Source organism: Boleophthalmus pectinirostris, unplaced genomic scaffold (assembly GCF_026225935.1).
Source record: "Boleophthalmus pectinirostris isolate CB_2022bp ecotype Guang Dong unplaced genomic scaffold, ASM2622593v1 HiC_scaffold_23, whole genome shotgun sequence".
NCBI lineage: Eukaryota > Metazoa > Chordata > Actinopteri > Gobiiformes > Gobiidae > Boleophthalmus > Boleophthalmus pectinirostris.
Window position 1 is genome coordinate 7,052 of NW_026571207.1, and position 27,366 is coordinate 34,417.

The 27,366-nt window shown below is 45.9% G+C and overlaps 1 protein-coding gene and 2 long non-coding RNA genes across 4 annotated transcripts; 2 read left to right on the forward strand and 1 right to left on the reverse strand.

The window, feature by feature from the left end:
* The first annotated feature begins 9,003 nt into the window (after nucleotides 1–9,003).
* LOC129410620 (uncharacterized) lies at nucleotides 9,004–10,999 on the forward strand. The gene is made up of 3 exons (XR_008632937.1): nucleotides 9,004–9,623; nucleotides 10,599–10,627; nucleotides 10,976–10,999. It is a non-coding gene; the product is annotated as an uncharacterized LOC129410620 (long non-coding RNA).
* LOC129410619 (protein NLRC3-like) lies at nucleotides 10,998–22,993 on the forward strand. Its single transcript, XM_055159120.1, has 2 exons — nucleotides 10,998–11,257; nucleotides 21,241–22,993. Exons 1-2 carry the CDS (start codon nucleotides 11,086–11,088, stop codon nucleotides 22,860–22,862), a joined length of 1,794 nt encoding a protein of 597 aa, XP_055015095.1. The 5' UTR covers nucleotides 10,998–11,085; the 3' UTR covers nucleotides 22,863–22,993.
* LOC129410621 (uncharacterized) lies at nucleotides 12,048–21,245 on the reverse strand. 2 transcript variants are annotated; one of them, XR_008632939.1, is made up of 3 exons: nucleotides 21,067–21,245; nucleotides 12,330–12,430; nucleotides 12,048–12,248 (listed from the first exon to the last, which is right to left on the reverse strand). It is a non-coding gene; the product is annotated as an uncharacterized LOC129410621 (long non-coding RNA). The 2 variants fall into 2 exon arrangements; XR_008632938.1 differs by lacking the exon at nucleotides 21,067–21,245 and having other exon boundaries at nucleotides 12,330–12,765.
* Nucleotides 22,994–27,366: the final 4,373 nt, after the last annotated feature.

The window sequence follows — 27,366 nt, forward strand, 5'->3', positions numbered from 1 at the left end:
AGTTTGATCAGCCGTGCATAATCTTTATAATTGATCCGTGCTTAATCTGCGTGGTGTGTGTTGTTGACATTAGTGTTATCAGTGCGTCTGGATTGTTGAGTGACAGGAGCGGCTCCGTGGGCTGGACCTGTTCCATTTGGGCCTTTGTGGTCCGCGGGGGCCACATCGAGGAGCGGCCTTCGTCAGCTGTTGAATGGGACACGGCTCGTGTAGTGGTCGTACTGTGATGCTGATTCCACAATAAAGAGCCCAGAGTCCAAAAGACAAAAAAAGCATTTTTACACAGTGTCCATCCTTTATATGTGTGTTTTATCTGTCCCATTGCAGATCCCCCTGTTTCTTCTGCTACTGTGAGTGGAGTCACAGTCATTGTCCTCATTATTGTCATCACCATCACCATCGTCATCGCCATCGGCTTCTTCGTCTGGAGACGTAAAAAGGCCAAAGAGGTGAGAAGATCCTCCAGAGAAGCTCCAGACCAGCCCCTCAGCACACTGCTCTTACACATATACAGTCAATTTATGCATTCATTATTATTAGGCCCGAGTGGCAGGAGCTGGTAAAAGGCCTATTAGTATCTCAAAGTGCTGCTCCTAGTGGCCGGGAAGTGAACTGAGGCAAAGTGACGTGCCCACAGTGACAAGGAACCTCCGCCTTATTCTTTCTTCTTCTGTTTTTTCCTCATCACCCCACACATTTTCCCCAGTGAACTGTGGCTAAAACTCCTGAAAATTTGTCCAACATTAAAACATCCCGAGTCAATGACACATGTGGTTTTTACAGCGTAGTCGTGCCCATGACAGAAACTCTCTGTGTTTTTCTAAAGGTAAAATCACCAAATCTCACAGTGGGTTACAGCGGTGCGGGCAGAAGGGGAGTGACCCTCAACAGCCTCGCTCCTGATTGGCTCTTTGGTCGCTACGATACTCGCGGTCAGAATTCCAAATATAGACGTGGCTCCAGATTCGCCCTATAACTGCGAGACTGGATGAAGTTGTTTTGGCCGTAGCCAAACGCTGTGGGTGACGTCACACTCCCTTAGTCCACTTCCACTTCACACTGGCTGAGAACTCAGCTGGCAGTTTCACAGAGCAAAGCATTTGATTTTTCACTCATTATTTTTCCTCCTTATTGGAACAAATTATTTTAAAAGTGTTGGGCCGTGGTCCTCAGAAAAACCTGCCAAAATGACGCCTTCACAATTTTCCATCCCATGTGAAAATAAGTGTTCAGTGACGGAGAATTCTGGGTTAATGTCGTGTCTGGATGAAGAGCTCAGGTTTCAGACACACTGTGTGGGCCTGACCTCGTCTGCCACTGCCCCGTTACAAACACATGAGTTTTACTTCACAATCAATCACATTCACTTCAACAGATTAAAGAAATATATTTCTTTTTTTTTCAGCACCAAAAATCTCCAGAGGAAATAGAACTGTAAGTGACTTCAACCTTCAACTGACATCAAAATATCATTTTCACCGTTTTCATGTTTCACTGCAGAAGCTCAGAGGGAATGTTCTCCTCTGACCCTCTGACCTCTGACCTCTAACTTTAACTTCTTAGGTTCTTTTTAAAGACACTGCAGTAAAGCGTATTTACTTTGTTGACATGTTTCGGCTGCTACATCTTCAGAACTGTCTCCGGTGTTGGTGGTGACGTGTCGTATATCAGATGTTGTTACTTCCTGTAGTCGTGGTCAGTCTGAGCGACCTGTAGGTCCATCAGGTCTTGTTGTCCAATGTTCTCTGGAGGAGGGTGTCCCAGGTGTGTGAAAGGAGGAACACTCCATCATCACGGTTAATGCTCTGTGCCTCGTTTCCCGATTTCATTGTCCTCCCTGATCCAGCGTTTGAACTTGTTGTTTTCCGATCCAATGACCCGAGCCCCGTCCCAATCCATAATGTTTTACTTAAATGTTTTTACAGAGTCTGATACGGCGGATTTTAGATTTTCCTGTTCTGCTTTATCCTTTTGTGTTCTGGTGAGTCTTCGTGATGTTTCTTTTTCACATTCCTTTTGGTGTTCTTTTTTCGGTTGTGAAATGCTCGGCCTGTTTCCCCTGTATGATTATGCGGCTTTATTTGCATTGAATTTCATAGATGGCGTTACATTTTTGTTCTTGTGGGATTTTGTCCTTGGGGTGTACGAGCTGTTGACGGAGTTTTGTGAATGGTTTGACTTCAGTGCTTATGTTTTTTCATGGCTCTCTGGATGTTTGATAGTGTGATTCTGTTCTTGTGGTCCTGCTGCCCTCTGTTGGTTTGTTGTGTTTTTTTCCGGGGTTTGTTGGTTTTATTGATAACTTGTTGTCTGCCTTTGTTTATTTTATGGCCCAGCTGGGATATTGACATTGAGTGTTTGTGTGACGTGTCTCTCCTCCTCTTCTCTGTCGGTCTGTGATGAGTGTGGTCCGTTCAAATAATGTTCTTACTGCTGAAAGTTTGTGTGCAGTGTTCCGATGTCCAGAGTAGATATTTGTCGGTGTGTGTAGGTTTCTGGAATAATGTGATTTTAACGCTGCCGTCTGCGATGTGGTGGATTTTAATGTCCAGAAAAGATATGGCTCCGTCTTTCTCCTCCTCGTGTGTGAACTGAATGTTTCCTGTGTCGTCTTGTGTGTTGAGATGGTCCGTAAGTTCTTGCGTGTGTCCTTGCTGTATTTTTTTCCAGGATGTCATCTACGTAGCGTTTCCAGAAGGTTAAACGGCATTGTGGTGGTGCGGTGTTAAATGCTTTTTGTTCCAAGTCCATCATGAAAAAACTGCTCATTATTGCGGATAGTGGATCTCCCATTACGAACTCCTCTTTTTATCTGTAAATGTTGTTATTGTATTGAAAATATGTGGATTTGGCCACGTAATAATTGTGTAATGTCGTCAGCTGATAGATTTGTGCGTTTTTTGAGCGTTTTGTCCTTTTTGAGTTTATCCTGTACTATGCACAGAGTGACATCCATGGGGTGTTTTAGTGAAGAGTGATATGACGTCGTGTGATGAGTATTTCGTCCGGTGCTACTGTAATGTTTTTTGTTCCTGTGCCAATTGTTATGCGTTCTTGCAGTGGAAATTAGTTTGACCGATGAGTGGTTTTATTATTTCGACCAGGGCTTTCGATAAATTGTATGTGACTGAACCTATGCTATCGACTATCGGGCGGAGCGGCGTGTCTGTTTTGTGAATTTTCAGGGTTCCGTAAATGCGCGGGGTGAGGCTGGCTGTAGGGATTAAATCGTTATAAGCTTCTTAGGTGATTTTTCCCTGTTCTAATAGGGGTTTGAGTAGCACTTTTAGGCCTTGTTTCTTTTCTTCTGTTGGATTCTTTCTTTCTTAAAAAGAACCCAAGATGTTAAAGTATATAAGAAGAAATGCATCTTCATTTACAGATTACATTGAAACTGCTTTCTGAAGAAGATGCTGGAGGAAACTGTTGAATCTTTGTCTGAGGAGAATCTCAAAAGTCAAGAATTTCTGGTGGAAGTTCAAACAGTTCCCGATCATTGACAGGAATGAAGGAAAGAGACGGCGTCGTGAAGAGCCTGGTTCAAGTTTATGGAGTTCACAGCATCACTGTGGCCCAGAGCCTCCTGCAGAAGCTGCACAGGAAAGATCTACTGAAGACACTGTCCCAATGGAACTATCATCCTGAAGGTAAACTCCAGGAGGCTTTTCACTTCTTTCTTACAGAAGAGATGTTCTGAGGAGATAAATATTGCTGAGGCTTTAGGACATGTATCTGTGTGTAAACTGGTTTGAAGAGCTGTAATCCAGAGACTCTACACTTTATAACGAGGTAGAACATGTCTAATGAACGTCTGATTATCATATTCTGATGCCCTCTGCAGTTTGAGCTCCTCTCACCAATGATGCAGCCTCAGTGTTAGAAGGTCTTCATGAGAGTGTGTGTGTGATATTCTGTCCCTGTTTGTGTCTTCACAGAGATCATCAGACAGAGCAGTGAGGAGATCAGTCCAACTTGAGAGAGAAGTTTAATTCCTCCTGACAGCTCAGTGAAAAGAAAGAGTTTTATGAACACTTCACAGACTCTACATCACTGTGAGGATCAGGACAGGTCAACCAGGAAATGAGATCAGATACATGGGACAGCCTCCAGGAAACCAGACGATGAGACACCTGTCCAATGTGAGGACATCTTTTAAACCCAAAACCAATCACAAGAACCAATCAGAACAGTGCTGACAAGGGCGTGGCTGGTGTGGAGAAAACAGTCTCCTCAGAAGTTCAGTCTGGACTGGCTGAAGGCAAACACCAGGACATACAGCTGCTGTTCCCGTTCACTTTCAGAGAGCTCAATGTGCTCAAGACATAAAGTTCAGCCTGGTGGAGCTGGTGCATCACTTCTTCAGTCCATCAAATTCTGCAGCTTCCAAAGCTCCAGGTGCTCTTCATTTTGACGGTCTGGATGAGTGCAGACTTCTCTGGACTTCACAAAACCAGGTCCTGAGCGACCCCACAGAAGTCCGCCTCAGTGCACGTGCTGCTGGTGAACCTCCAGGGGGAGCCTGCTTCCCTCGCTCGCCTCTGGATAACCACACGACCCGCGGCGGCAATCAGATCCCTGCTGATGCGTCTCCATGGTGACAGAGGTCAGAGGGTTCCCGACCCACAGAAGAGCAGTACTTCAGGAAGAAGTTCAGCGACAAGGCCGACACAATCATCTCCACATCAAGAGTCCGAATCCTCCACATCATGTGCACCTGCCGATCTTCTGCTGGTCGCTGCGCAGTCCTGACATCTGTTGAAAAGCAGAGAGAGAGGAGAGCTGCCCGAGACCCTGACTCAGATGTACATCCACTTCCTGGTGGTTCAGGCCAAAGTCAAGAACATCAAGTATGAAGGAGGATCGAGACAGACCCACACTGGAGTCCAGAGACCAGGGAGATGGTGGAGTCTCTGGGAAACTGGCCTTTGAGCAGCTGCAGGAAACCTGATCTTCTACGGAGACCTGAGCGAGTGTGGGCTGGATCTGAAGCGTCCTCAGTGTACTCCGGAGTGTTCACACAGGTCTTTAAGGGCCAGGCCTGTACCAGGACAAGGTCTACTGCTTCATCCATTGAGTGTGCAGGAGTTTCTGGCTGCTTCATCCATCAGACCTTCATCAACACTGGGATCAACCTGCTGAACCCACCACAGTCCTCTGAGTGTCCTGACACTGAAACCTTCTACTGCTCTGCTGTGGACCAGGCCTTACAGTCCAATGGACACCTGGACCTGCTCTTCCGCTTCCCTGGGTCTTTCACTGTCGACCAATCAGAGCCTTCTACAAGGTTGCTGCCACAGACAGGAAGTAGGTCCCAGACCAATCAAAAACAGCTGAGTACATCAAGAAGAAGCTGAGTGGGATGTGTCTGCAGAGAGGAGCATCAACCTGCCCACCTGAATGAACTGAATGATCGTTCTCTGTTGGAGCAGATCCAACTGTACCTGAGATCAGGATGTGTCTGAAGGTGGACTTTCTCCTGCGATTGGCCAGCTCTGGCCTTCATCTTACTGTCACAGAAGAAGATCTGGAGCATTTGAGCTGAATAAATACTGTGCTTAGAGGAGGCTCTCCTGAGGCTGCGCCAGTGGTCAAGGCCTCCACCAAAGCTCTGTGAGTCTCCTTGTTTAACAGAGGATGGTTTGATTCAACTTCTACATAAACAATGTTTTCTGTCTCCAGACTGAGCGGCTGTAACCTGTCAGAGAGAAGCTGTGAAGCTCTGTCCTCAGTCTCAGCTCCAGTCCTCTAGTCTGAGAGTCCTGGACCTCAGTCTCAACCACTTGAAGCTCCGGGCTGAGATGTTTTGTGTTGACTGAAGAGTCGTCACTGTAAACTGGAACAGCTCAGGTCAGAATTATACATTATAAAAGTCTTTTCTTTTTGTCTTTGTCTAAATTCACCTTGAGGAGTTTGTGCTGGTGGAGTAAAAGCTTTTTGAGTGATTCACAGACAGACCCAGGCTCACCTGTGCAGACTCACCATAGACTGTATTACGAAGTGAACTAAGGGAGTGTGACGTCACCCAGAGCGTTCAGCTACAGTCAGATGAAGCTCACTGAGGCTAGCAGTTATAAGGGAGAATTTAAAGCCGAGTTTAATATTAGAAATTCTGCCACTGTCAATCAAACCTGTTGCTAACACGAGTGGGAGGGACCTCGGGGAAAGAAGGAGCTGATTGGTCTGTTAGTGAAAGTGAAATAAAGAGGGACCAAAATGACTTTCAATAGAAACGTTGGAGCCAAAGCCAATTGTCATTTCTTCTTTGGAATGCAGCGCCTACAGGTTAGATAAGTCCATTTATATAAACAGTTTATGAGACAGACTCGGGCTAAGCTGCGCAGACAGATGCAGGAGGAGACATGTCACTGATTTTAAGGTGATCCAGACTTTCTTGCCAGACGAATGTGTCAAACAGCAGCTCTGCAGCTCNGGTTCAGATCAGGGAGAACGTTCCTCCCAATCACCCCTCTCCAAGTGTCACTGTCGTTGCCCACGTGGGCGTTGAAGTCCCCCAGTAGAACAACCCCGGTTGGTGCACTGTCTAGTACCCCTCCCAGGGCCTAGGAGAAGACCGGGTACTCGAGTACTCTGCACTGCTGTTCGGCCTGTAGACCAACACCACAGTGACCTGTCCCCGACCCGAAGGCGCAGGGATGTGACCCTCTCGTTCACCGAGGTGAACTACAACACACGGTGGCTGAGCTATGGGGCAATGAGCCCACACCAGCCCGCTGCCGCTCCCCACGGGCAACGCCAGAGAAATAGAGTCCATCCCCTCTCCAAGGAGTTTGGTTCTAGAGCCCGAACTGTGCATGGAGGTGAGGCCGACTATATCTAGTCAGTAACACTCAACCTCCTGCACAAGCTCAGGCTCCTCCCTCCCAGTGAGATGACATTCCATGTCCCCAGAGCTCGTCTCCATGTCCATAGAACTGGTTGTTGAGGCCCCTGCCTTCGACTGCTGCCCAGATCTCCCTACATCGACCCCATGTGGATCCTCCACAGAAGGACGGCCCCACGTTGCTCGTTCGGACTGTGCCCGGATAGGCCCTGTGGGGAAAGGCCCAACCATCAAACGTTTGCTGTCGAGTGCCCACCCCAGGCCTGGCTCCAGGGTGTGGCCCCGGTATCTCCAATCTGTGCGATGTAAATGACCGTGTTGCTGTGCTCATCATAAAGGTTTTTTGAACCACTCTTAGTTTGACCCGTCCCCTAGACCTGTTTTCCTTGGGAGACCAGGGGTATGAAGCCCACAGCTCCCGGGATCATTCGGGCACTCAAACCCCTCCACCAGGTTAAGGTGGCGGTTCAAGGAGGGGCTATTCATCTAGAGCACTCAAACTTTCCCAAAGTGCAAAAGTAGTGGGCATTGGTGGTCACTAGAGTGGTTAAATAAAGCTTGAAATAGTCGTCCTAAGCGGCTGGATTCCACTTAGACTCAAATAAAAACATCTTGACTTGACTAAACCTTTTTCCTACATGTTTCCTTGGTTCTTAACTTCTTTCCTAAATGTATCCTTGTCCTCTCAGTCATTTCCTTCTCTCCTAACATGTCTCCTTGTCTCCTCAGAGTCCCTGTCGGTGTCTTGTGTCGTCAGGGAAACCTGTTTCCTGCCCTGCAGCATTGATGGTCAGATCTCAACTCTCCACTGGTTCAAACATGAAGGAAACTTAGTGGTTCATGGTTTCCAGTATGAAGCAGAGTGGCTTGAAAAGCAGGCTCCGACCTTTAGGGGGCGCACTTCTTTATTTCTGGAGCAGCTCTCAGGAGGAAACGCCTCTCTCCAGCTGTCGGATGTGAAAGTGTCAGATGAAGGCACGTACTTCTGTGGTGTGTTCTCTACTTCTGGCTCTGGTCGGGAGTTAGATGTTCGTCTGAGCGTGGAAGGTAAGAGCAGCAGAGACAGAGTGCGTCTCTGTGGGACTCGACCTGTCGCCATAATCACTACATCGACTTTCATTCAGTCAAAGATGCTGCAATATTTTTAGAAACTGATATTATTATGGAGAAAAGTAAATGTAATGTGCCCAAACATAATATCATAAATCATATGAATTAATAATAAAATAATAAGTGCAATTTACAAAACACTAATGACCCAAATTCATATTAAAGTCGTTTGAATCTTGTGGTGTTAGTTTTGTGTTTGGATAAATGGACTTGTAAATGTGTTGTGGCGACAGGCCTTTGGGTCTTTGCAGTCGGTCTGAGTGGACAGGACGTCTCTGTGCTGTGCTCCTCCTCACTGTCTCTTCGTAGGTCCTGTGGCGTCCGTGCTGATGGAGATTAAAGGAGATGTTCTGGTCTGCAGCTCTGAGGGCATCTACCCTCAGCCCGACGTGAGCTGGGCCCCTGACTCCGCCCACCAAACTCGGGTGCAGCCGATGGAGAACCAGCTCTACTCCATCAGCAGCTCGCTCAGCTTTGACCCCGACCCTCCTCAGCGTTACACCTGTAACATCAGCACGCGCCACAGCTGGAAGAGCGCCACCTACAGCCTGCACCGTGAGTCTGCCCCTGTCTGCACCTGCCCTGGTCCGCACCTGTCTTTTGTGAGACGGTTCTAAATGTGTGTCCACAGCTCCAGTGGAGATGTCCTCAAACGTGACCCTCCCCTGCTCCACCTCCTCGGCTCCAGTGAAGAGCCTGAAGTGGACCTTCAACTACATCCACAACATCCTGAGCCAGAGCCAAGGAAATGTGACCTACGCCGCCCCCTGGAGGCCGTTTGTGGCGGGCGTGTCAGAGTCGGGCAGTTTGAGTCTGAAGGAGCTGAGCCCAGAGAAAACAGGCGTGTTCCTCTGTGAAGTCCACACAGACGACCACATCTACATCTCCAGGACCCAACTCAGACCAACCAAAGGACCAGGTGAGTCCTGAGACCAGGTGAGTCACATGACTCTCCCGTCCAAATAAAACTATATAAACATTTAAACCAAACAAACATGAAGACAAATCAGGAGACTGTGGCCGTGTCCCAGTCCGAGGGCGGCCTTCATTTGCAAAGATCATTTATTTGTTTTAGATGGTCACCTGCTTCAGCAAAGAGGGAACACAGTTTGAGAGTCCACTGACCTACAGCTGTTTGTACTCACATATTAATGCACTGAATGTGTGTAAAGGCTTTAATGTTTGACTTTTCACATTATGACAAAGGATTTCCTCAAGTTCCTTTGATTGTTTCATGAACCATCTTTACTCACAGGAGAGATCTTTCTTTAGAAACTCACTTCAGTGCAAACCTTGGATATTATTCATTTTATTTAAGGTCATTTAGGTTATTTTAGATGTGTGTCAGAAGTACAACTGTTTTGTTTTTCAAAAGTTAAATAGTTCAAGTTTTTAGGTGTAAGATTTGGATGAGAATTTTGAAATAATGAATGAAATAGGATCAAAGTGTGACAGTTTGATCAGTCGTGCATAATCTTTATCATTGATTGGTGTTTAATCTGCGTGGTGCGTGTTGTTGGCATTAGTGTTATCAGTGTGTTTTATCTGTCCCACAGCAGATCCACCTGTTTCTTCTGCTACTTTGATTGGAGTCACAGTCTTTCTCCTCCTCCTTCTCACCATCACCATCACCATCGGCTTCTTCCTCTGGAGACGTAAAAAGGCCAAAGAGGTGAGAAGATCCTCCAGAGAAGCTCCAGACCAGCCCCTCAGCACACTGCTCTTACACATATACAGTCAATTTATGCATTCATTATTATTAGGCCCGAGTGGCAGGAGCTAAAGGGCCTATTAGTATCTCAAAGTGCTGCTCCTAGTGGCCGGGAAGTGAACTGAGGTGAAGTGACGTGTCCACAGTGACAAGGAACCTCCGCCTTATTCTTTCTTCTTCTGTTTTTTCCTCATCACCCCACACATTTTCCCCAGTGAACTGTGGCTAAAACTCCTGAAAATGTGTCCAACATTAAAACATCCCGAGTCAATGACACATGTGGTTTTTACAGCGTAGTCGTGCCCAGGACAGAAACTCTCTGTGTTTTTCTAAAGGTAAAATCACCAAATCTCACAGTGGGTTACAGCGGTGCGGGCAGAAGGGGAGTGACCCTCAACAGCCTCGCTCCTGATTGGCTCTTTGGTCGCTACGATACTCGCGGTCAGAATTCCAAATATAGACGTGGCTCCAGATTCGCCCTATAACTGCGAGACTGGATGAAGTTGTTTTGGCCGTAGCCAAACGCTGTGGGTGACGTCACACTCCCTTAGTCCACTTCCACTTCACACTGGCTGAGAACTCAGCTGGCAGTTTCACAGAGCAAAGCATTTGATTTTTCACTCATTATTTTTCCTCCTTATTGGAACACATCTACATATTTTGTGCCCCCCAAATTATTTTAAAAGTGTTGGGCCGTGGTCCTCAGAAAAACCTGCCAAAATGACGCCTTCACAATTTTCCATCCCATGTGAAAATAAGTGTTCAGTGACGGAGAATTCTGGGTTAATGTCGTGTCTGGATGAAGAGCTCAGGTTTCAGACACACTGTGTGGGCCTGACCTCGTCTGCCACTGCCCCGTTACAAACACATGAGTTTTACTTCACAATCAATCACATTCACTTCAACACATTAAAGACAAATATTTCTTTGTTTCAGCACCAAAAATCTCCAGAGGAAATAAAACTGTAAGTGACTTCAAACTTCAACTGACTCAAAATATCATTTTCACCTTTTTCATGTTTCACTGCAGAAGCTCACAGAGAATGTTCTCCTCTGACCCTCTGACCCTCTGACCCTCTGACCCTCTGACCCTCTGACCCTCTGACCCTCTGACTCTGACCCTCTGACCCTCTGACCCTCTGCCCTCTGACCCTCTGACCCTCTGACCCTCTGACCCTCTGCTCTGACTCTGACCCTCTGACCCTCTGACCCTCTGACCCTCTGACCCTCTGACCCTCTGCTCTGACCCTCTGACCCTCTGACCCTCTGACCCTCTGACCCTCTCCCTCTGCACCCTCTTCACCCTCTTACAGATTACCTGATAAAAAAGGTGCTGTTCTGAAGATGCTGAAGGAAACTGTTGAATCTTTTGTCTGAGGATGAATCTCAAAAGTTCAAGAATTTCCTGGCGGACAAAAGTTCAATGGGACAGTTCCCGATCATTAACAGGAATGAAGTGGAAAGAGACGGCGTCGTGAAGAGCCTGGTTCAAGTTTATGGAGTTCACAGCATCACTGTGGCCCAGAGCCTCCTGCAGAAGCTGCACAGGACAGATCTACTGAAGACACTGTCCCGATGGAAGTATCATCCTGAAGGTAAACTCCAGGAGGCTTTTCACTTCTTTCTTACACAAGAGATGTTCTGAGGAGATAAATATTGCTGAGGCTTTAGGACATGTATCTGTGTGTAAACTGGTTTGAAGAGCTGTAATCCAGAGACTCTACACTTTATAACGAGGTAGAACATGTCCACATGTCTAATGAACGTCTGATTATCATATTCTGATGCCCTCTGCAGTTTGAGCTCCTCTCACCAATGATGCAGCTGAACTTCTAAAACACACAAGAACAACACAATAAGTAATGAACAAAATGATCTGAACACTGTTGTAAACAAATGAAACATGTGTTATGACCCAAAAGTAGAAATCCAAACAAATTTAACAAGGACACAGGAATCAAAGTTAAGAGTTCAATGATTTTATTACTTTGACTTTTTGTTTATTCATTTTGATTCTTCTTATGTTCTCTTGTTTTTAAATGATAAAAAAAAACCTTAATGAACCTGTGTCCAAAAGAAACATACTAACAGGAAAAGACCATGGTGTCCAGTGTAAAATAAGGACGGTGCTGGACAGGCCGACCCTGTACAGGGCTGTAGGAGCTGTCCACCCCAACCAAAACACAACCCATAAACTTTCTCTACATAAGACACAGGGAGCGGCGGACAACGACGAGCAGAGGAGAGAGCGAGCATGAAACCCAACACAAAAGGAGCTAGGACTAAAAAGACACTTTACTAAATATATTCAAACACAGAGAAAGATTCTAAAGAAACTAAGGACCAACTAGAAATAAGAAAAATATGAGGGAAAATAGGAACAACTTGTATGAATAAAAATATATTACAAAAAGTACAGACAATAAAAAATAAACTGAGTAAAAAGTGCCCAACCACAACAACATGAGGTCATAAGTTATTTGACATCCAAATATGAGCCACTTTAAAGAGTGGGGGTTGGAGCACAAACACACTGGCTCCTTTCAAAGAGCCAAAGATCATCCGTCCATCAGGGGCTCACTCATCCTGAAACACAGAACACAGATTAGAATTACAACAAACCTACTGAAGACAAACAAAGGGAAAGACAACAGTGTTATTACTAACTGTGCACATTTTGAAAAGCATCACAAATGTTCTCAGCAGCTCAAAGTCCACCCTGGTGTGGGCCCAGCCCCCTGCGTTGGCAAACACCCAGCAGAAAGAGCCTGAAATAAGAACAGACACAAAGGGAGTTTTCTTTTAGCTCTCATCTAAAAGCTGGTGCTTGTTTGTGAAATAGAATTAAATGAAGTCAAATGGTTTGGAGGATGGTTCATATTGACTGGAAAGAGGTTTAAATGTGTTGGTGCTCTTCTCCATGTGGCTCTCCCTCCTGTGTCAGAGCCTCGTCGGCTCAGGAGCAGAGAGAGGGCAGGAGGGACACATATGCACTGGCCCCAAATCAACAAAATACAATTCAACTACAGCTCTACAAACCACACAGCTCAGTCTCCATGAGCCAATAGGCCACAAACACGTGTGTTTCTACACTGGAATAGAATCAATGAGAACAAAAATCATAGTGTTGCGCTCGTCATTGACCTCTTTGATTACTCACATACCCAATGCACGTTTTTGGCATTTACGAGAGTTAATGATTACAATTATCCCGCAGTCACGGCAATAGGCAATACCAGTCTGTACTACTGGATGCCATGAGTATCGCTATTGAATGGCACTACGTTTTGGGGGGAACAATAACAATTAGGCCGCTGTCTCGGCCATGGGCAATGCCACCGTGCCATGTCAGCGGGCACCAGTCACTGACATGAGTGCCAGTGTGTGTTTGGAAAGGGGTGAGCGCTCCGCGCTCTGCTTGCGTGCGCACTGGTGAACAATAACAATAGGCCCTTTGCCACTCTTGGCGCTCGGGCCTAATAATAATTTTAGCAAAAACAATATATCTGAAAACGTTGGAACAACATATTATACATTTTTTGAAAGCTCTCGACCTTCCCCACGTCACCGTGGGGTCATTGGTGAGTGACGGGCACTGACGCGCTCGTCATTTGCCGTCTCATCGAGGTCACCCATCGCCTTCCATTGACTTCCATTCATTTTAGCAGTAGTAAATATGAGCCAGGCCTTGGGCGTGGGTTACTGGGATACTGCTGTTCGTGCCGGGGGCGACCGTGGACATAGTTGCATGTCGTCTTGTCGCATTCGGACATGCGCACGTCGCTCCCCATTCGCTCCGCTTAGCGGAAGCAATAGGCCCTACGCCCTTTCGGGGCTCGGGCCTAATAATTAAAGCCGCAAGCGGTGTCGAACGGCCCTCGCCTGCCGCGCTCGCGAACGCCACGCCTGCAAATGGTGTGCCCTGCCAACACCATACCCTAAACGCTGTGTCCACAAATTCTATGCCTACAAACGGCAAAATGACATAGTACACCTTTAAATGTTCTTTGCACCCCCTTCTGGCCAACCATGAAAAATGCCCCATGTCTTTGCTTCTAGTTGTTCATAGAATTGAATTCCCAAATTTGGTACAATTCCGATAATGTTGACTTTTCATGTGTATGTTAGGGGGCGCTATAGTGTTTACTTTCCATATTCTTTTTACTGTATTATATTCAGGTTGAGATCACGCATTAGTGATTGAAATTTCAGCACAATCGGACTAAGCCTGTGCGAATAGGAGCAAATAATGTCACCTTGACTATGAATGACTATGAATCCCTGCTTAGACTACCGGCCCCTTCGACCTAACCCCGGATAAACGGAAGAAAATGGACGGATGGACGGATGAGGCGATGGAGATAAAACATGATGTGGTGCGGAAGACCGCGTAAACACTTGGCCAAATGAAAGACGTTAAAAGCCTGGAGGTGTATAACTATTTAGAATTAAAATCACCCGCTTCACTAGGATAATCTCAAATAATGATTAAAAACGTGTAAAACACCAAATTACAACACTAAGCTAATAAAATGAGCACGACATAAAGCTTTTTGCTTTTTGCATGTTAGGACCTATAATGAAAGTTTACTGTCACTTACGATATTTGTCTTTCTAAATGATTGTCCAAAAAAAACCCTTGAAAATATAAATTAATAAATGATACAGTCCTGAACTGTTACAAAGTGGTTGCTGCAAACTGTGACCACAGACTGATGATGATTGTACCCAATGTGGAGTATTGCAAGCAATTGGGTGGTTGACGTTGTTGACTAGAGTGTCGGACGATGGAATCTGATTCATCAGCAGCATTAGGTGAGGTAGGTACTTCCGTAGGTGTTTCAGTTGGACTGAGCAATGGCTCATCTCGGCTGGGTGATGCCTCTGCTTGTCCAAGGAGCTCTGGTTCTTCAGGTGGGTTTGGCGGAATACAGATAGGTCGCACCCCTTCAGGTAAGGATTCGTCACCAGGTAAGTTGGTGAAAGGACCAAGAGGTAAGTTTGATTGCAAGGGTAAGGGTGAAGGCACAGATTCGACAGGGTGGTCAGCGGGGGACACTGGTGTGGGATCAGCTTGAGGCAGTGGACTGACTGGATGTGCACTCTCAAAGGTAAATGAGGTTTGCTGAATCAGAGCTCCAGGTAACTCCCAGTCCTCATCTTTGTCTGGGTCTTCGTTGAAATCAGCTATAGCTTGTTTCCGACTTCTTGTTTGAGGACGTGGTGGAGTATTTGATGTAGGACCACTGTCATCACTATCTAGCAGGAAGGAACATGGGAGAAGGATATCCCAATATAGCATGCCAGTTGGTCTTTCCTTTGTCTCTGGATGCAGAGTGTACACAGGCAAGCTTCCGGCACGTTTCACAATGATGTAAATGTGTTGTTCCCATTTATCCCCAAGCTTATGCTGGCCTCGAAGCCTGATGTTGCGGACAAGGACTCTGTCTTCTTCCTCCAAACACGATGATGTGACTCGTTTGTTGAAGCGAACTTTGTTCCTATCACCTGGCAATGTTCTTTAATTAGCTTTGATTTGAAGACAGGTCCTTGGTCTGTGTGGAGATGTTCAGGGATCCCATAGCAAACTATAAAGTTCTCCCACAAGCATTTTGCCACTGTCTTCACCTTCAGATTTGCTATGAGTATCGCAACAGCAACTTTCGTGAAGTGTTCAATGAGAACAAGGATGTCTTTTGTATTGCTTTGATCTGGCTCGAGGGAAATATAGTCCATGCAAAGCAACTCTAGGCGACGAGTGGTCTTGATGTTAAACAGTGGTGCAGATCTTTCTGGGAGAGTTTTAAGTCTCACACATCAGCTGCATGTTTCGATTTTGAACTCCACATCAGCTACCATGCGAGGCCAGAAGAATCTGGAGCGCACAAGGTCCAAAGTTTGTTCAATGCCCATATTGCCTATGTCGTCGTGGAGGCTGGTTAGAATGATTGACGTTAGCTCCTTGGGCAACACTAGCTGGAATGAAACTTGCTCTCGATCCTGTCTCCTCCGATACAAGATGTTATCTCGTAACTTGAGATGATTCAGCTCCCTCAACAGCAGTGCTAGGTCTGGAAGTTCGTGCCTTGCTGTGGTGAGTACTTTCTCTCCAATCTCCATCTGTTTAATGACCTCACTTATGACTGGATCAGTGTGTTGCTTTTCTTAGAGGTCGGAATGTGACACAGAGTAAAAACACAGTGGCAAAACAGTCAGGTATGGCCTCAGCAGACAGGCTTAGGGATTCAACCAGGGTGAGAGGACTCTCAGCTGAACTGCTCGACTGGCCGGCGACAAGACAGCAATGGCAAATGGTAGAAACAACTTCAGGGTCCACTTCTTCTACATCACCCGGTTCAGTGACATGCACTTGCGTGAACTTGTTGATCAGGTCCCAATCTTTCTGTGAGGTGGTGTCAGTAAGATGGCTCTGAGGGTGGCAAGACAAGACATCAGCATCAAGATTTTGTTTACCAGCTCTGTATTGCAGTTTGAAGGTATGTGGACAGGGCAGCGAGCCACCTGTGGCTGGCAGCATCCAACTTCGCTGATTTCAACAGGTAGGTGAGTGGGTTGTTGTCTGTCACCACTACAAAGTTGGCCACATACAGGTAGTCATCTAGTTTCTCTGTCACACTCCACTTCAAAGCAAGGAACTCGAGCTTGTGTGCAGGGTATCTCACTTCGCTCAGTGATAGGCCACGGCTGTCGTAAGCGATGACTCTGAGCTGACCTTCTTCTATTTGATATAATGCTGCTCCGAGCCCAGTGGCGCTGGCGTCAGTATGGAAAATATATGGCGGGTTTGGATTAGCAAAACCAAGGACTGGGAACTGGTTAAATTTTCAATTAGTGTGTCGAATGCATGCTGGCAGGTAGGTGTCCATTTCTCTCCAGAAGGCTGTTTGGGGTCTTGGGTTTTGACTAGATTGGTCTTGAGTTTGGATTTGGAGGTAGTTGTGTAGCCACGTGTAAGATCGTGGAGAGGCTTTTTGATGGCTGCATATCCTTTGATAAACCTCTGAGGTGACATGGAGAGTGCAGCGATAGTACTGAGGGTTTGAATGGTTACATCTTGATCAGCCTCGTTGGTAAGGATGACTGGGATCTTCTGGTGGGATTGGATTGGGAGCATGGTCAGAGTGTTCTTGACAAACAGCCCACCTGGCAGTGGTAAGGCTGGATGCTCCACAAGCACCCACTGGCCTTGAGATGATAAGTCAGCATGGATAGAACCCTTAACAACTTTGGTGCGACCAGCTGGAATCAGTACAGGATTTTTGGTGGCTAGGCATACCACACCATCAGGGCCTGCCTCTTGCTGTTGGTGACATATCTGCAGGAGTTTGAGGACTGCTTTATAGCCATGAGCAGCTGGTTGAAATTCTGCAAACTCACTCCTCCTGTACTGGCTGTAGAGTGGCTCCAAAGTGTTCATGCCAATCAATAGTGGGGACTGGTGCTCAGTGAGTACTCCAGGGACTACGAGTGCTAGAGAAGCCATGTCAAAGTCTGCCCCCAGGAATTCACTTGGGAAGGTAACCATCATCTCCACATATCTGAGATAAGGTACAACTTGTCCGGTGGCTCCCTCCACTTGCAATATGTCACACAGGGGTTTCAATAGTTGGTCAGAGAAGTGCTGGTTATAAAATGAAACTGGGATGGTTGTGACTTGTGACCCTGTATCTAGGAGGCAGTTACATTCTTGGCCTGTGACCTTGATATTTGCTGCACAACGGGAACCAATTAAGCCTTTGGGTAACTGGGATGACACAGTTTGAGTGGTTTGAGTCAGTTCTTTACAATTTATAGTTTGTTTGTTCTTCTTGTTGGGACGTTGTGGGTCCACAACAGTTCAAGTTCCCCCCAAAACAGGAACTGGATCTAGTTTAAAGATTGTCTTGAAGTGGATTTCTGCCATCTTGATTGTCGTTCTGCAAACTGCTTTTTCTTTCCTGCAACCAGGGTGGAATTTGGCAGATTCTCACACTGGGGATTTATATGGCCATCTTCACCACACCAAAAGCAATAGCCAGGCTTAGGCGCAGAGGACGAGTTCTTTGGTGGCTTGCCCATCCTCCGACCCTCACCCTGCTGATGCCCTAGTGTGGACTTCGGCAGATTGCTTGTTGCTGGACTGGGCTGCAAGCTGCTGGGCGAGTTGCTGTGTGACACTGGTGAGAGCAGCTATTTCCTTTTTTTCGTCAGTATTGGAGATCGCATATTGAGCATGCATGCTGGCTCTTGATTTTACTGCACCTAGATGTTGTTTCAGGCGGAGAGTTTTAGCAGCTTCCCGGTCTTCCTCAAACCTGAGCAAAAGGAGCAGTTCTGCAAATTATGGGTGGTTGTGTTTCCGTTGTTTGAGTTGTAAGTCTGTAATGAGAGAATTGTCCCAACAACCATGGCAGAATTGGGTTAACAAATATCTTTCAGTGTCTTTACTCAATACCCTGCCTCACTTGACCGCTAAGTTCAGAGCAACCTGCAGATGTTGCAATTAGGTTGACAGCTTCTCACCAGCATCTTGAAAGGTGTCTACATATTTGGCATATAACTCTTCACCATTCTGTACACTTCCATCTGCTGAGTCAAGTGTTTGTAGATAGAAGGTGGGTGGAGTTTCTGGTCTTAAGTGTTTAACCATGTCAGTCGCAGGTGCAGCAGGTTTTCAAAGATATTATGTGATCGCTGTGCTGAGTAGAGACTTATGCTGTCGTCATTTTTCACTATGTGCTCAATAGCATAGCATTGAATTCCGGGTGGATTCAGTTCTTGAGGTGAGATGGCTGGCAATAAGAGTGGGGGAGTATTATGAAGATGTAAATCTGGCTCCACCTTTGGTTTGGCTCCATGTGGGTTTGATGTTGGACGGTCCAGGTTGGCAGCAGGGGGCAGTGAGGAGGGCAGCAGATTGACAGGAGCCACAGATGGTAGTTCTCTCTTACTGTCCTCCTGCGGAACCTCAACTTCACCAGCAGTGGGCTGGAGCTCAGTAACAGTCTGGCCAACCAGAGACATCACCCCATTTAGTACCATGCAAAATCTTGATCAGTTACATTAGCCACTTTTTGGCTTTTTTTTTTTTTTTTGGACTATGCAGTTCTCAGTCTGCGTTTTGCCTATTTCATCAGCACAGACTAAAGATAAGTCCACAATTTCAGAAGTTACTTTATGATTTTCACAAATGTAAGTGTAGGGCAGAATCTTGCGCAGTGAAACTAAAGGAATTAAATTCGACTACAATAGACTGACGAAAAACAAACTTGGGTTTATCAATAATTTTCGCTACACGCACGGAACCGAACTGTTTCAAAAAATTGACAACTTCATCATCCGTTTCTGTCCTAGTTGTGTCCTGGACTAAGACTGAGTTAGAGATTTTGATGCCATGTTTCTCAAATGTTTCTATGTTTGTCAACTATATGCACCAAGATTCAGCTAACTACTCCACTCCTGGCTAGCTCGCCACAAATTATGTAGCAGGTGTGTTACTAGGGTAAGTACACTGTAACAAAATTGCAATTACAGTATTGTAGTGGGTGAGTACCAGAATATGTAAATTCGGCTCAGGGAGTGGAGACAGAGACTGAAACAGGAGTTGCGTTTAGATGGTACCATATATTGAAATATTGACACAATGACAAACAACAATTAACAAACAAATGGCCATTGAAAATATGACATTCAATTTACAAATACACTTGTAGTCCGCACTCAATAAGTTCAGCTAGTGCATAAAAATGCAAATGTTCATTGTAATGTTGCGTACAAATGTCCTTTATATGCAATTCAAACCACTGTGCCCGAAGTAAGCACAGGCGGAGAACAGTTTGTATTGAAGACGGAAAACAGGGCAGCTGAAGAAGCCTCCTACCAGCCCAACCAGAGAGCAGGAGAGGAGCACCAACGAGGAGACGACACTCAGAGGCTTCAGCGTTCACAGTTCTTTGATTCTTGTTCTGGGTTAGCTCGCCATCAATATAGAAACCTGGGCTGCATAAAAAAAGTGGACAGGACCAGTGTAAGAGCGCCGTGTGCACACAATTATCATATACTTATTTATTGTTAACTAAGTTCCATATTATACAATAAATAAATAAGTATATATGTTGCTAGCAACTTCATGAATGGCATCAATAATACAATCCAGAATTCAAATATTCATGATTCAAGTGTTAAGGATCATCATGTAAAATACTATAAATTGCACAGAGTGTAACAAAAAGTTTCTTGAGCGTGCCCTGTCCGCTCTGCTGGTAGTCTGTCATTACCGGGTTATATTACGTGTTGATTGGCCTGTGCTTAGTCACATGGCTGGATGATGCAGTCACTAGAGATGCGCGGATGGCGGTTACAGTCGCGGACACCGTGGCTAAACTGCGGGTCGGGCGGATGACGTGACGAAAAATAATATTTTAATTAACTTCGAGCGGGTGGCGGTTTCACTACTCAAATAAAAAACTCTGAACTCGGAGCAACTGGGAGGAGACTGAGCGGATGGCGGGCGGGTGCGGTTTTGAAAACTGGTCAAAAACTGTGGTTGCAAATGAATAGCGGGTGGATGATGAGTTTTGCGATGCAGTTGCGGATAAAAAAGTAGCCCATCTGCGCACCTCTAGCAGTCACACAGGGACAACTATAAATTATTATTATTAACAGAGAGAATAAATATGTTTTTTCCACCCGGGCTACACACAGAAATGAGGCGTTTTGGTGCTGAGTCAGTGGAGGTAAATGGGTTCTGTGCGTCTGTCTTTACTTCCTGACCCCATCTGCTTTTGGTGACGTCGACGTGACGTCATCTGAAACCAGCGATATAACTGTGATGTACAGTATTTATATTACTGTATTTCTGTTTTTACTTGTACATTTACATTTATATAATTATGTCTTATTTGACACCAGTCTATTTTTGCTACTTATTTTTTTTTTATTATCATTTATATTTTTTCTCTCTATTTATAATTTTTTTTTATAACATATTGTGATGTGTGAGCTGCTGTGTCCAAGTCATTTCTGTTGAGGGTCAATAAAGTTTGTTTGAGTCTAAGACACTTTTGTGTTTTCACAAAACCAGGAAGGAAAATATTGTACAGTGAACTGTGATATTTCAGAGCAGAACATCTTTAATTAAAAGGAGTGTTATGTTTTGGATAAAAAATCTTGCTGCAGAGATTCTGCTTTGAAATCTTTCGTTCTGATTTTCTGCCTCTATTTCAGAGCTGTTTGTTTCCCATGATGCACAGGGGGATTTACAGTCGTACATTTAAACATGTCACTGGTTTTGTTTATTTTCTCATTGCAGCTCACAATATTCTCCCGTATAATCACTCAAACTGACTTTTTAAAAAACTTTTCAAGCTCTTTTATTCTTGATCGCTGCTTCCATGTGACTCACATGTTTCTTTCCTTTTGCAGTGAAAACTCTTTCCTCTTTTGGAGACTGAACATGAGACCAGGGTTTTCTTCTGAAAAGATCTGGTGTTTGGAGATTCATTCAAAGGGCCTCAGTGTTAGAAGGTCTTCATGAGAGTGTGTGTGTGATATTCTGTCCCTGTTTGTGTCCTCACAGAGATCATCAGACAGAGCAGTGAGGAGATCAAGTCCAACTTGAGAGAGAAGTTTAAGTTCCTCACTGACGGCATCAGTGGAAAGAAAGAGTTTTATGAACACTTCACAGAGCTCTACATCACTGTGGGAGACTCAGGACAGGTCAACCAGGAACATGAGATCAGACACATGGAGACAGCCTCCAGGAAACCAGACGATGAGACACCTGTCCAATGTGAGGACATCTTTAAACCCCAAAACCAATCACAAGAACCAATCAGAACAGTGCTGACAAAGGGCGTGGCTGGTGTGGGGAAAACAGTGCTCACTCAGAAGTTCAGTCTGGACTGGGCTGAAGGCAAAGCCAACCAGGACATACAGCTGCTGTTCCCGTTCACTTTCAGAGAGCTCAATGTGCTCAGAGACACAAAGTTCAGCCTGGTGGAGCTGCTGCACCACTTCTTCAGTCCATCCAAACGTCTCTGCAGCTTCCAACAGCTCCAGGTGCTCTTCATCTTTGACGGACTGGACGAGTGCTGTTCTCCGCTGAACTTTAGACGAACCCGGGTCCTGACCGACCCCACAGAGTCCGCCTCAGTGCACGTGCTGCTGGTGAACCTCATCAGGGGGAGCCTGCTTCCCTCCGCTCGCCTCTGGATAACCACACGACCCGCGGCGGCCAATCAGATCCCTGCTGAGTGCGTCTCCGTGGTGACAGAGGTCAGAGGGTTCACCGACCCGCAGAAGGAGCAGTACTTCAGGAAGAGGTTCAGAGACGAGGCCAACACAATCATCTACCACATCGAGACGTCCAGAAGCCTCCACATCATGTGCCACCTGCCGATCTTCTGCTGGATCGCTGCCGCAGTCCTGGAGCATCTGTTGAAAAGCAGAGAGAGAGGAGAGCTGCCCAAGACCCTGACTCAGATGTACATCCACTTCCTGGTGGTTCAGGCCAAAGTCAAGAACATCAAGTATGAAGGAGGATCTGAGACAGACCCACACTGGAGTCCAGAGACCAGGAAGATGGTGGAGTCTCTGGGAAAACTGGCCTTTGAGCAGCTGCAGAAAGGAAACCTGATCTTCTACGAGAGTGACCTGAGCGAGTGTGGGCTGGACGCTGCAGCGGCCTCAGTGTACTCCGGAGTGTTCACACAGGTCTTTAGAGAGGAGCCAGGCCTGTACCAGGACAAGGTCTACTGCTTCATCCATCTGAGTGTGCAGGAGTTTCTGGCTGCTCTTCACGTCCATCAGACCTTCATCAACACTGGGATCAACCTGCTGAACCCACCACAGTCCTCTGAGTGTCCTGACACTGAAGCCTTCTACTACTCTGCTGTGGACCAGGCCTTACAGAGTCCAAATGGACACCTGGACCTGCTCCTCCGCTTCCTCCTGGGTCTTTCACTGTCGACCAATCAGAGCCTTCTACAAGGTCTGCTGACACAGACAGAAAGTAGCTCCCAGACCAATCAGAAAACAGCTGAGTACATCAAGAAGAAGCTGAGTGAGGATGTGTCTGCAGAGAGGAGCATCAACCTGCTCCACTGTCTGAATGAACTGAATGATCATGATCTGGTGGAGCAGATCCAACTGTACCTGAGATCAGGACGTCTGTCTAAAGGTCGGACTGTCTCCTGCTGAGTGGTCAGCTCTGGCCTTCATCTTACTGTCATCAGAAGAAGATCTGGACCAGTTTGAGCTGAATAAATACTGTGCTTCAGAGGAGGTTCTCCTGAGGCTGCTGCCAGTGGTCAAGGCCTCCACCAAAGCTCTGTGAGTCTCCTTTGTTTAACCCTTCCAGACCTAAGGGCATTTTTGGTACTTTTGTCCTCGCCTGGAATTTTTTCTTAATTTTGCTATTAAAACTCCCCCTTTTATCCCCTAATGAAGTGCTATACATCCTTTTTTTCAGCACAACCTGTTCTTTCACAATCTGAATGCTGTAGTTGTGTCATATGGCTGTAATAAAAGCTATAGAACTAGAAACACAAAGGAAAAAAAAAAACGGAAAATAATATTCACACTCCTTTATTAAAAACACACAGCAAACATGTATAAACAACTTTTTAGACATAATAAATAGTTAGTTTAGGGTCTTAGCTACAAAAGTGCAAAATATCAAGTTTCTAAGTATTCTAAAAATGTCATTTTTGCCCTCAAAACAAAAAAAAGTGCACTCGTCCAAGTCCTTCATTGGTGCCAATCATGGAAGCAGTTCCTATCAGGCACTAGGCATAGTGCCACATCACAGGCCTTGCATTTTCATGCAGTACACTGCCTCTTCCCATGTGTTTGTCAGCAGTGCACACATGACAGCCTCCCATAAGATCCTTGCCTGCTGCGGTCTTCCTGCACAGAGGTTGGCACAGGTAAGTGCTCTGCAGGGGTCTTGGCAAGAGGCACTTCTAAAGTCACTCCACACAACTGTGCTGTTAGCTCCTGCAGAAAGCCCTTGTGTGTCATGGGAGTCTGCCCCTTCTCCTTACACAAGTCTTTGTGCAAAATGTATGCATTTGTAGCAGCAATGTCCAGAAAGTGATAGAAGATGGTCCGGTACCAACGCATGGTGGTGTGATGGACGCTGTAGTACTGGATCAGCTGGTCAGACAGGTCCACTCCTCCCATATGTTTATTATAGTCCATCACTGGCTTTGGGCACGGAATCGGCCTTGTCCCCCATCTGCCATCTTCACCCTTGAACCGCCGTACCACTGTGTCTCCCGTGAAAGCTGGATGAATGGTGGAGCACACAGACACTTCACGGGAATCCATCCACTTTACAAAAACCAGTGGGCCATCTCTGATCCAACGGATTGTTCCTCTGGGATCCTTCTTGCTGAGACAGTTGATTTTTGTGTTGGGGCAGCCTTTTCTGTTGTCCCTGTAGGTGCCACATGCTCCAATGTTCAGAGCATTTAGGTCTCTGAACAGTTTGGGACTGGTGTAGAAATTGTCCACAAAAAGGTTGTAGCCACCACCCAGGAACGCAGGTTTGATGAGGGACATCACAGAGTCATAGGAAAGCCCCATACCTGACAAAAATGGGGACTTTCCTGTGTAGATGACAAAATCAACTGTGTAGCCATTCTCACTGTCAGCCAAAACAAACAGTTTGAAACCCCACTTGGTGGGCTTCGCCTTCATATATTGGGTCATTCCAGTATGTGCCTTTGTTGCCACCATCCTTTCATCTATGGAGATGTTCTGCCTGGGCTGGTAGTGGGATTTACATGCTGTAGTGATGGAGTCCAGCAATGGCCTAAGTCGAAACAGTTTATCATGGGCAGGGCTACCTTTTTTCTGGTCATTTTCTGTGTCTTTGTCAGGGTCACTCATATGAATGTTCCAAGATATTGTGAGGTACCGGTCCCTGGACATCACTGTTGGTGGAAAAATAGTACTGAAAATTGTGTTTTTTTTCCAATAGTCTCTCATTGTGTTGAGTTTCAGCAATGAAAAATAAAATGTTAGGCCGAGGAATTTGTAAAATTCAGTTTCTTGAATAGGCTCCCATTTGTATTTTTTACCTTTGGCAATGTTCTTTTCTGCTTGTTTGTTGGTGTTGGTACAAAGGTTTGTGATGTCACTCTTGCAGATAAATAGTGAAAATAGGTCCATTGGAGAATATGTTGCAGAACTGTCCAGTTGGTGTCCAGGCTGTCTTTTAGGAGTAAACTTTTTGGGGACAGGGGCAGTGTCTTGGTCATGCTGTGAAAGCCACTCAGTTGTATTTGAGGGTCTGGGATGTGGCGATGTGCTGTCCTTACTTGCTGCCCTCCTCGCTCTTCCACTTCTTCTTTTTTTCCCTCCTCTCTTTGGGGTGGTGGTTAGTGAGTGTGGTGACTGAGGTACTGGGGAGTGGAGATCTGGATCTTCCCTGTACTCCATCCCTGCCCCTCCCCCTGCTCTCAGAGGAGGCCATAGGTGTTGAAGGTGTTGATGGCTCTGGGGGGTGGCTGGGGTTGTAGACAAAGATGAAGCTGGGGAGACACCTGAACTGGATGGCACAGGGGAATCTGGAGGAGCCTGAGGAGCATCCTCTGACTCAGCACTAAACAACAGAAAAGGAAAAAAAAATTAGCTTGTGTAAAACTTGTGTATTACATATGTACTACAACAAGTCTAAGTCTAGTGCAGCAGGGGCAAACACAATGCACAACCCCATCCCCCACCCAAATGGTGTCAACAGATTATGACCTCACTAATTAGGACATCCACACCTCCCAAACCACTTCATCCACTTTACACATGTAGTTTGTAGCTCGTTATTACAAACAACAACATACATGTCATAAGTCTAGTGCAACACAGGTAAACAGTTGTCTGAAGTTCACAATCTCATCCCCCACCTAAATGATTATACCCCTCACGCATCAAATAAAACTGTATCCAAACAATACGTAAATAGGCATTACGCACGCAACTATTATGTATTTACACCCGTTTACTACAAGTGTTGCATGATGTTTGCTCTAAATAGATATGAAATATTTGCTACTACCTCTTCAATAGGGTCCAGATCCTCCAACTCTTCGTCTGTATAAAAAGTGTCCACATCGGACTCGGCATCACTGCCAGGCTCCGTTACCATCGCCACGGCTTCCAGCAAGGAAAGGGATGCTTTTCGTGCCATTTCTGTTCTTTCTTTCTCCTGGTGGACTTCTCGGAGTTCTTTATCCTCTGTGCGTAAAACAACAAATGCCCTGGCACATGAATGCGTGCCGGGTCTACGCCAAGCAGGCAACCGCGCGCACCTGCGCGCAACCGCGCCGCACCCGATTCATTGCGCTGCACTAGTCTGTTAACGTCCTTTTGGGTGTATTTTGTATCATTTGCATGTGAAAAAAACTTTTCAAATAAAAATAGTAAGGGATGCGCAATTACGCACACCCGAGATGCGTAATTTGTCATTTACTTGAGGAATAACGGTACATAGGTGTGCTTTATGCTGTGAGCTCAGATGCTCAGAGGAAACAATCATCTTGACTTACAACAATCTTTGGCAAAGTTTGGGCCAATGAAAATGGATGGAGCGCGTCACGCGCCGAAGAACAAAGTTCCTATTGGACACCTGTTTTCAGTACGTCACCACGCAGCGTGCGTGTGACGTACTGAAAACTGTGACGTAAACATTCTCGGAAAGCCACGGGTCTTATCTATACAAGGGGAAAAAAAGTAAGTCTCTATCTTTTATGGTTAAAAAGTTATGCGCGGTTATGTAAAACAAGGGTTAACAGAGGATGGTTTGATTCAACTTCTACATAAACAATAAGTCTGCAGCTATAGTTTATTTTAGTAAACATATAATCTATTGATTATACTTAGGGTTCTTTCACAGCGACGGTAGTTGGTGCACCAAATGGTCCATTCGAACGAATAATTCTTAGTTCGGTTCATTAGCGCTGGTGTGAAAGTGTCAGTCAAACTCAGACTAAATCAATCGGACTGAGACCGCAAAAAAAAGGTGGTCTGGGTTCACTTGAATCCACCAAATACCAAATTTTGGTGCGATTCCTCTGGTGTGAACCCGAAGTTGGGTCCAAACCACAGACAGCAGGTCCAAATGGACTATTCCAGATGCATCATGGGAGAAACGCGTCTCCTCTGAAACGACGCGCTGTACGACTCCAGAGCAAAAACAGATGTTGTTCAGACGCAGACGAGACTCATTTTAGATTTATTTTACCAACAACGACCAAAACAGAAAATGTGACACACGAAGATCAGAACAAGAACCAACGTGTGAACGTGTGGCTCCAGAGTGAGTCTAAACTGGGGGTGTGTACCTCTGGTCAGGACCTGCAGCTCAGAGACGACCCGGTGTTCCCCGAGTTCACGTAGCAACAGCATTTGTTATTTTATTAATGAACCACATTATTTTATGGCAACAGACAAGAGCCTGTTCAACTGATTCAACTTTAAAAATGTCCTGATTTTAGCCTCGTGTGAGAAACACAGTGGGACTAGATCCAGACCAGAGTCCTGACCCAGCGGGAGCAGCTCCGGTTCTGTCCGGGCTCAGAGGAGCTGGAGCGGGGAGTGATGTTTGGAGCCTCCACCTGAGAAGAACTTTCCCCGAGAAGAACCGACAGAACAACATAAAACCAACAAACTGGACTCACGCTTCTGTCCAGATGCTGCACCA

Coding starts and splice junctions, on each gene's coding strand:
- LOC129410619 (XM_055159120.1), top strand. CDS start 11,086: ATGGGACAGTTCCCGATCATTAACAGGAATGAAGTGGAAAGAGACGGC. Junction 11,258..21,240: donor ATGGAAGTATCATCCTGAAG/GTAAACTCCAGG, acceptor GTGTCCTCACAG/AGATCATCAGACAGAGCAGT.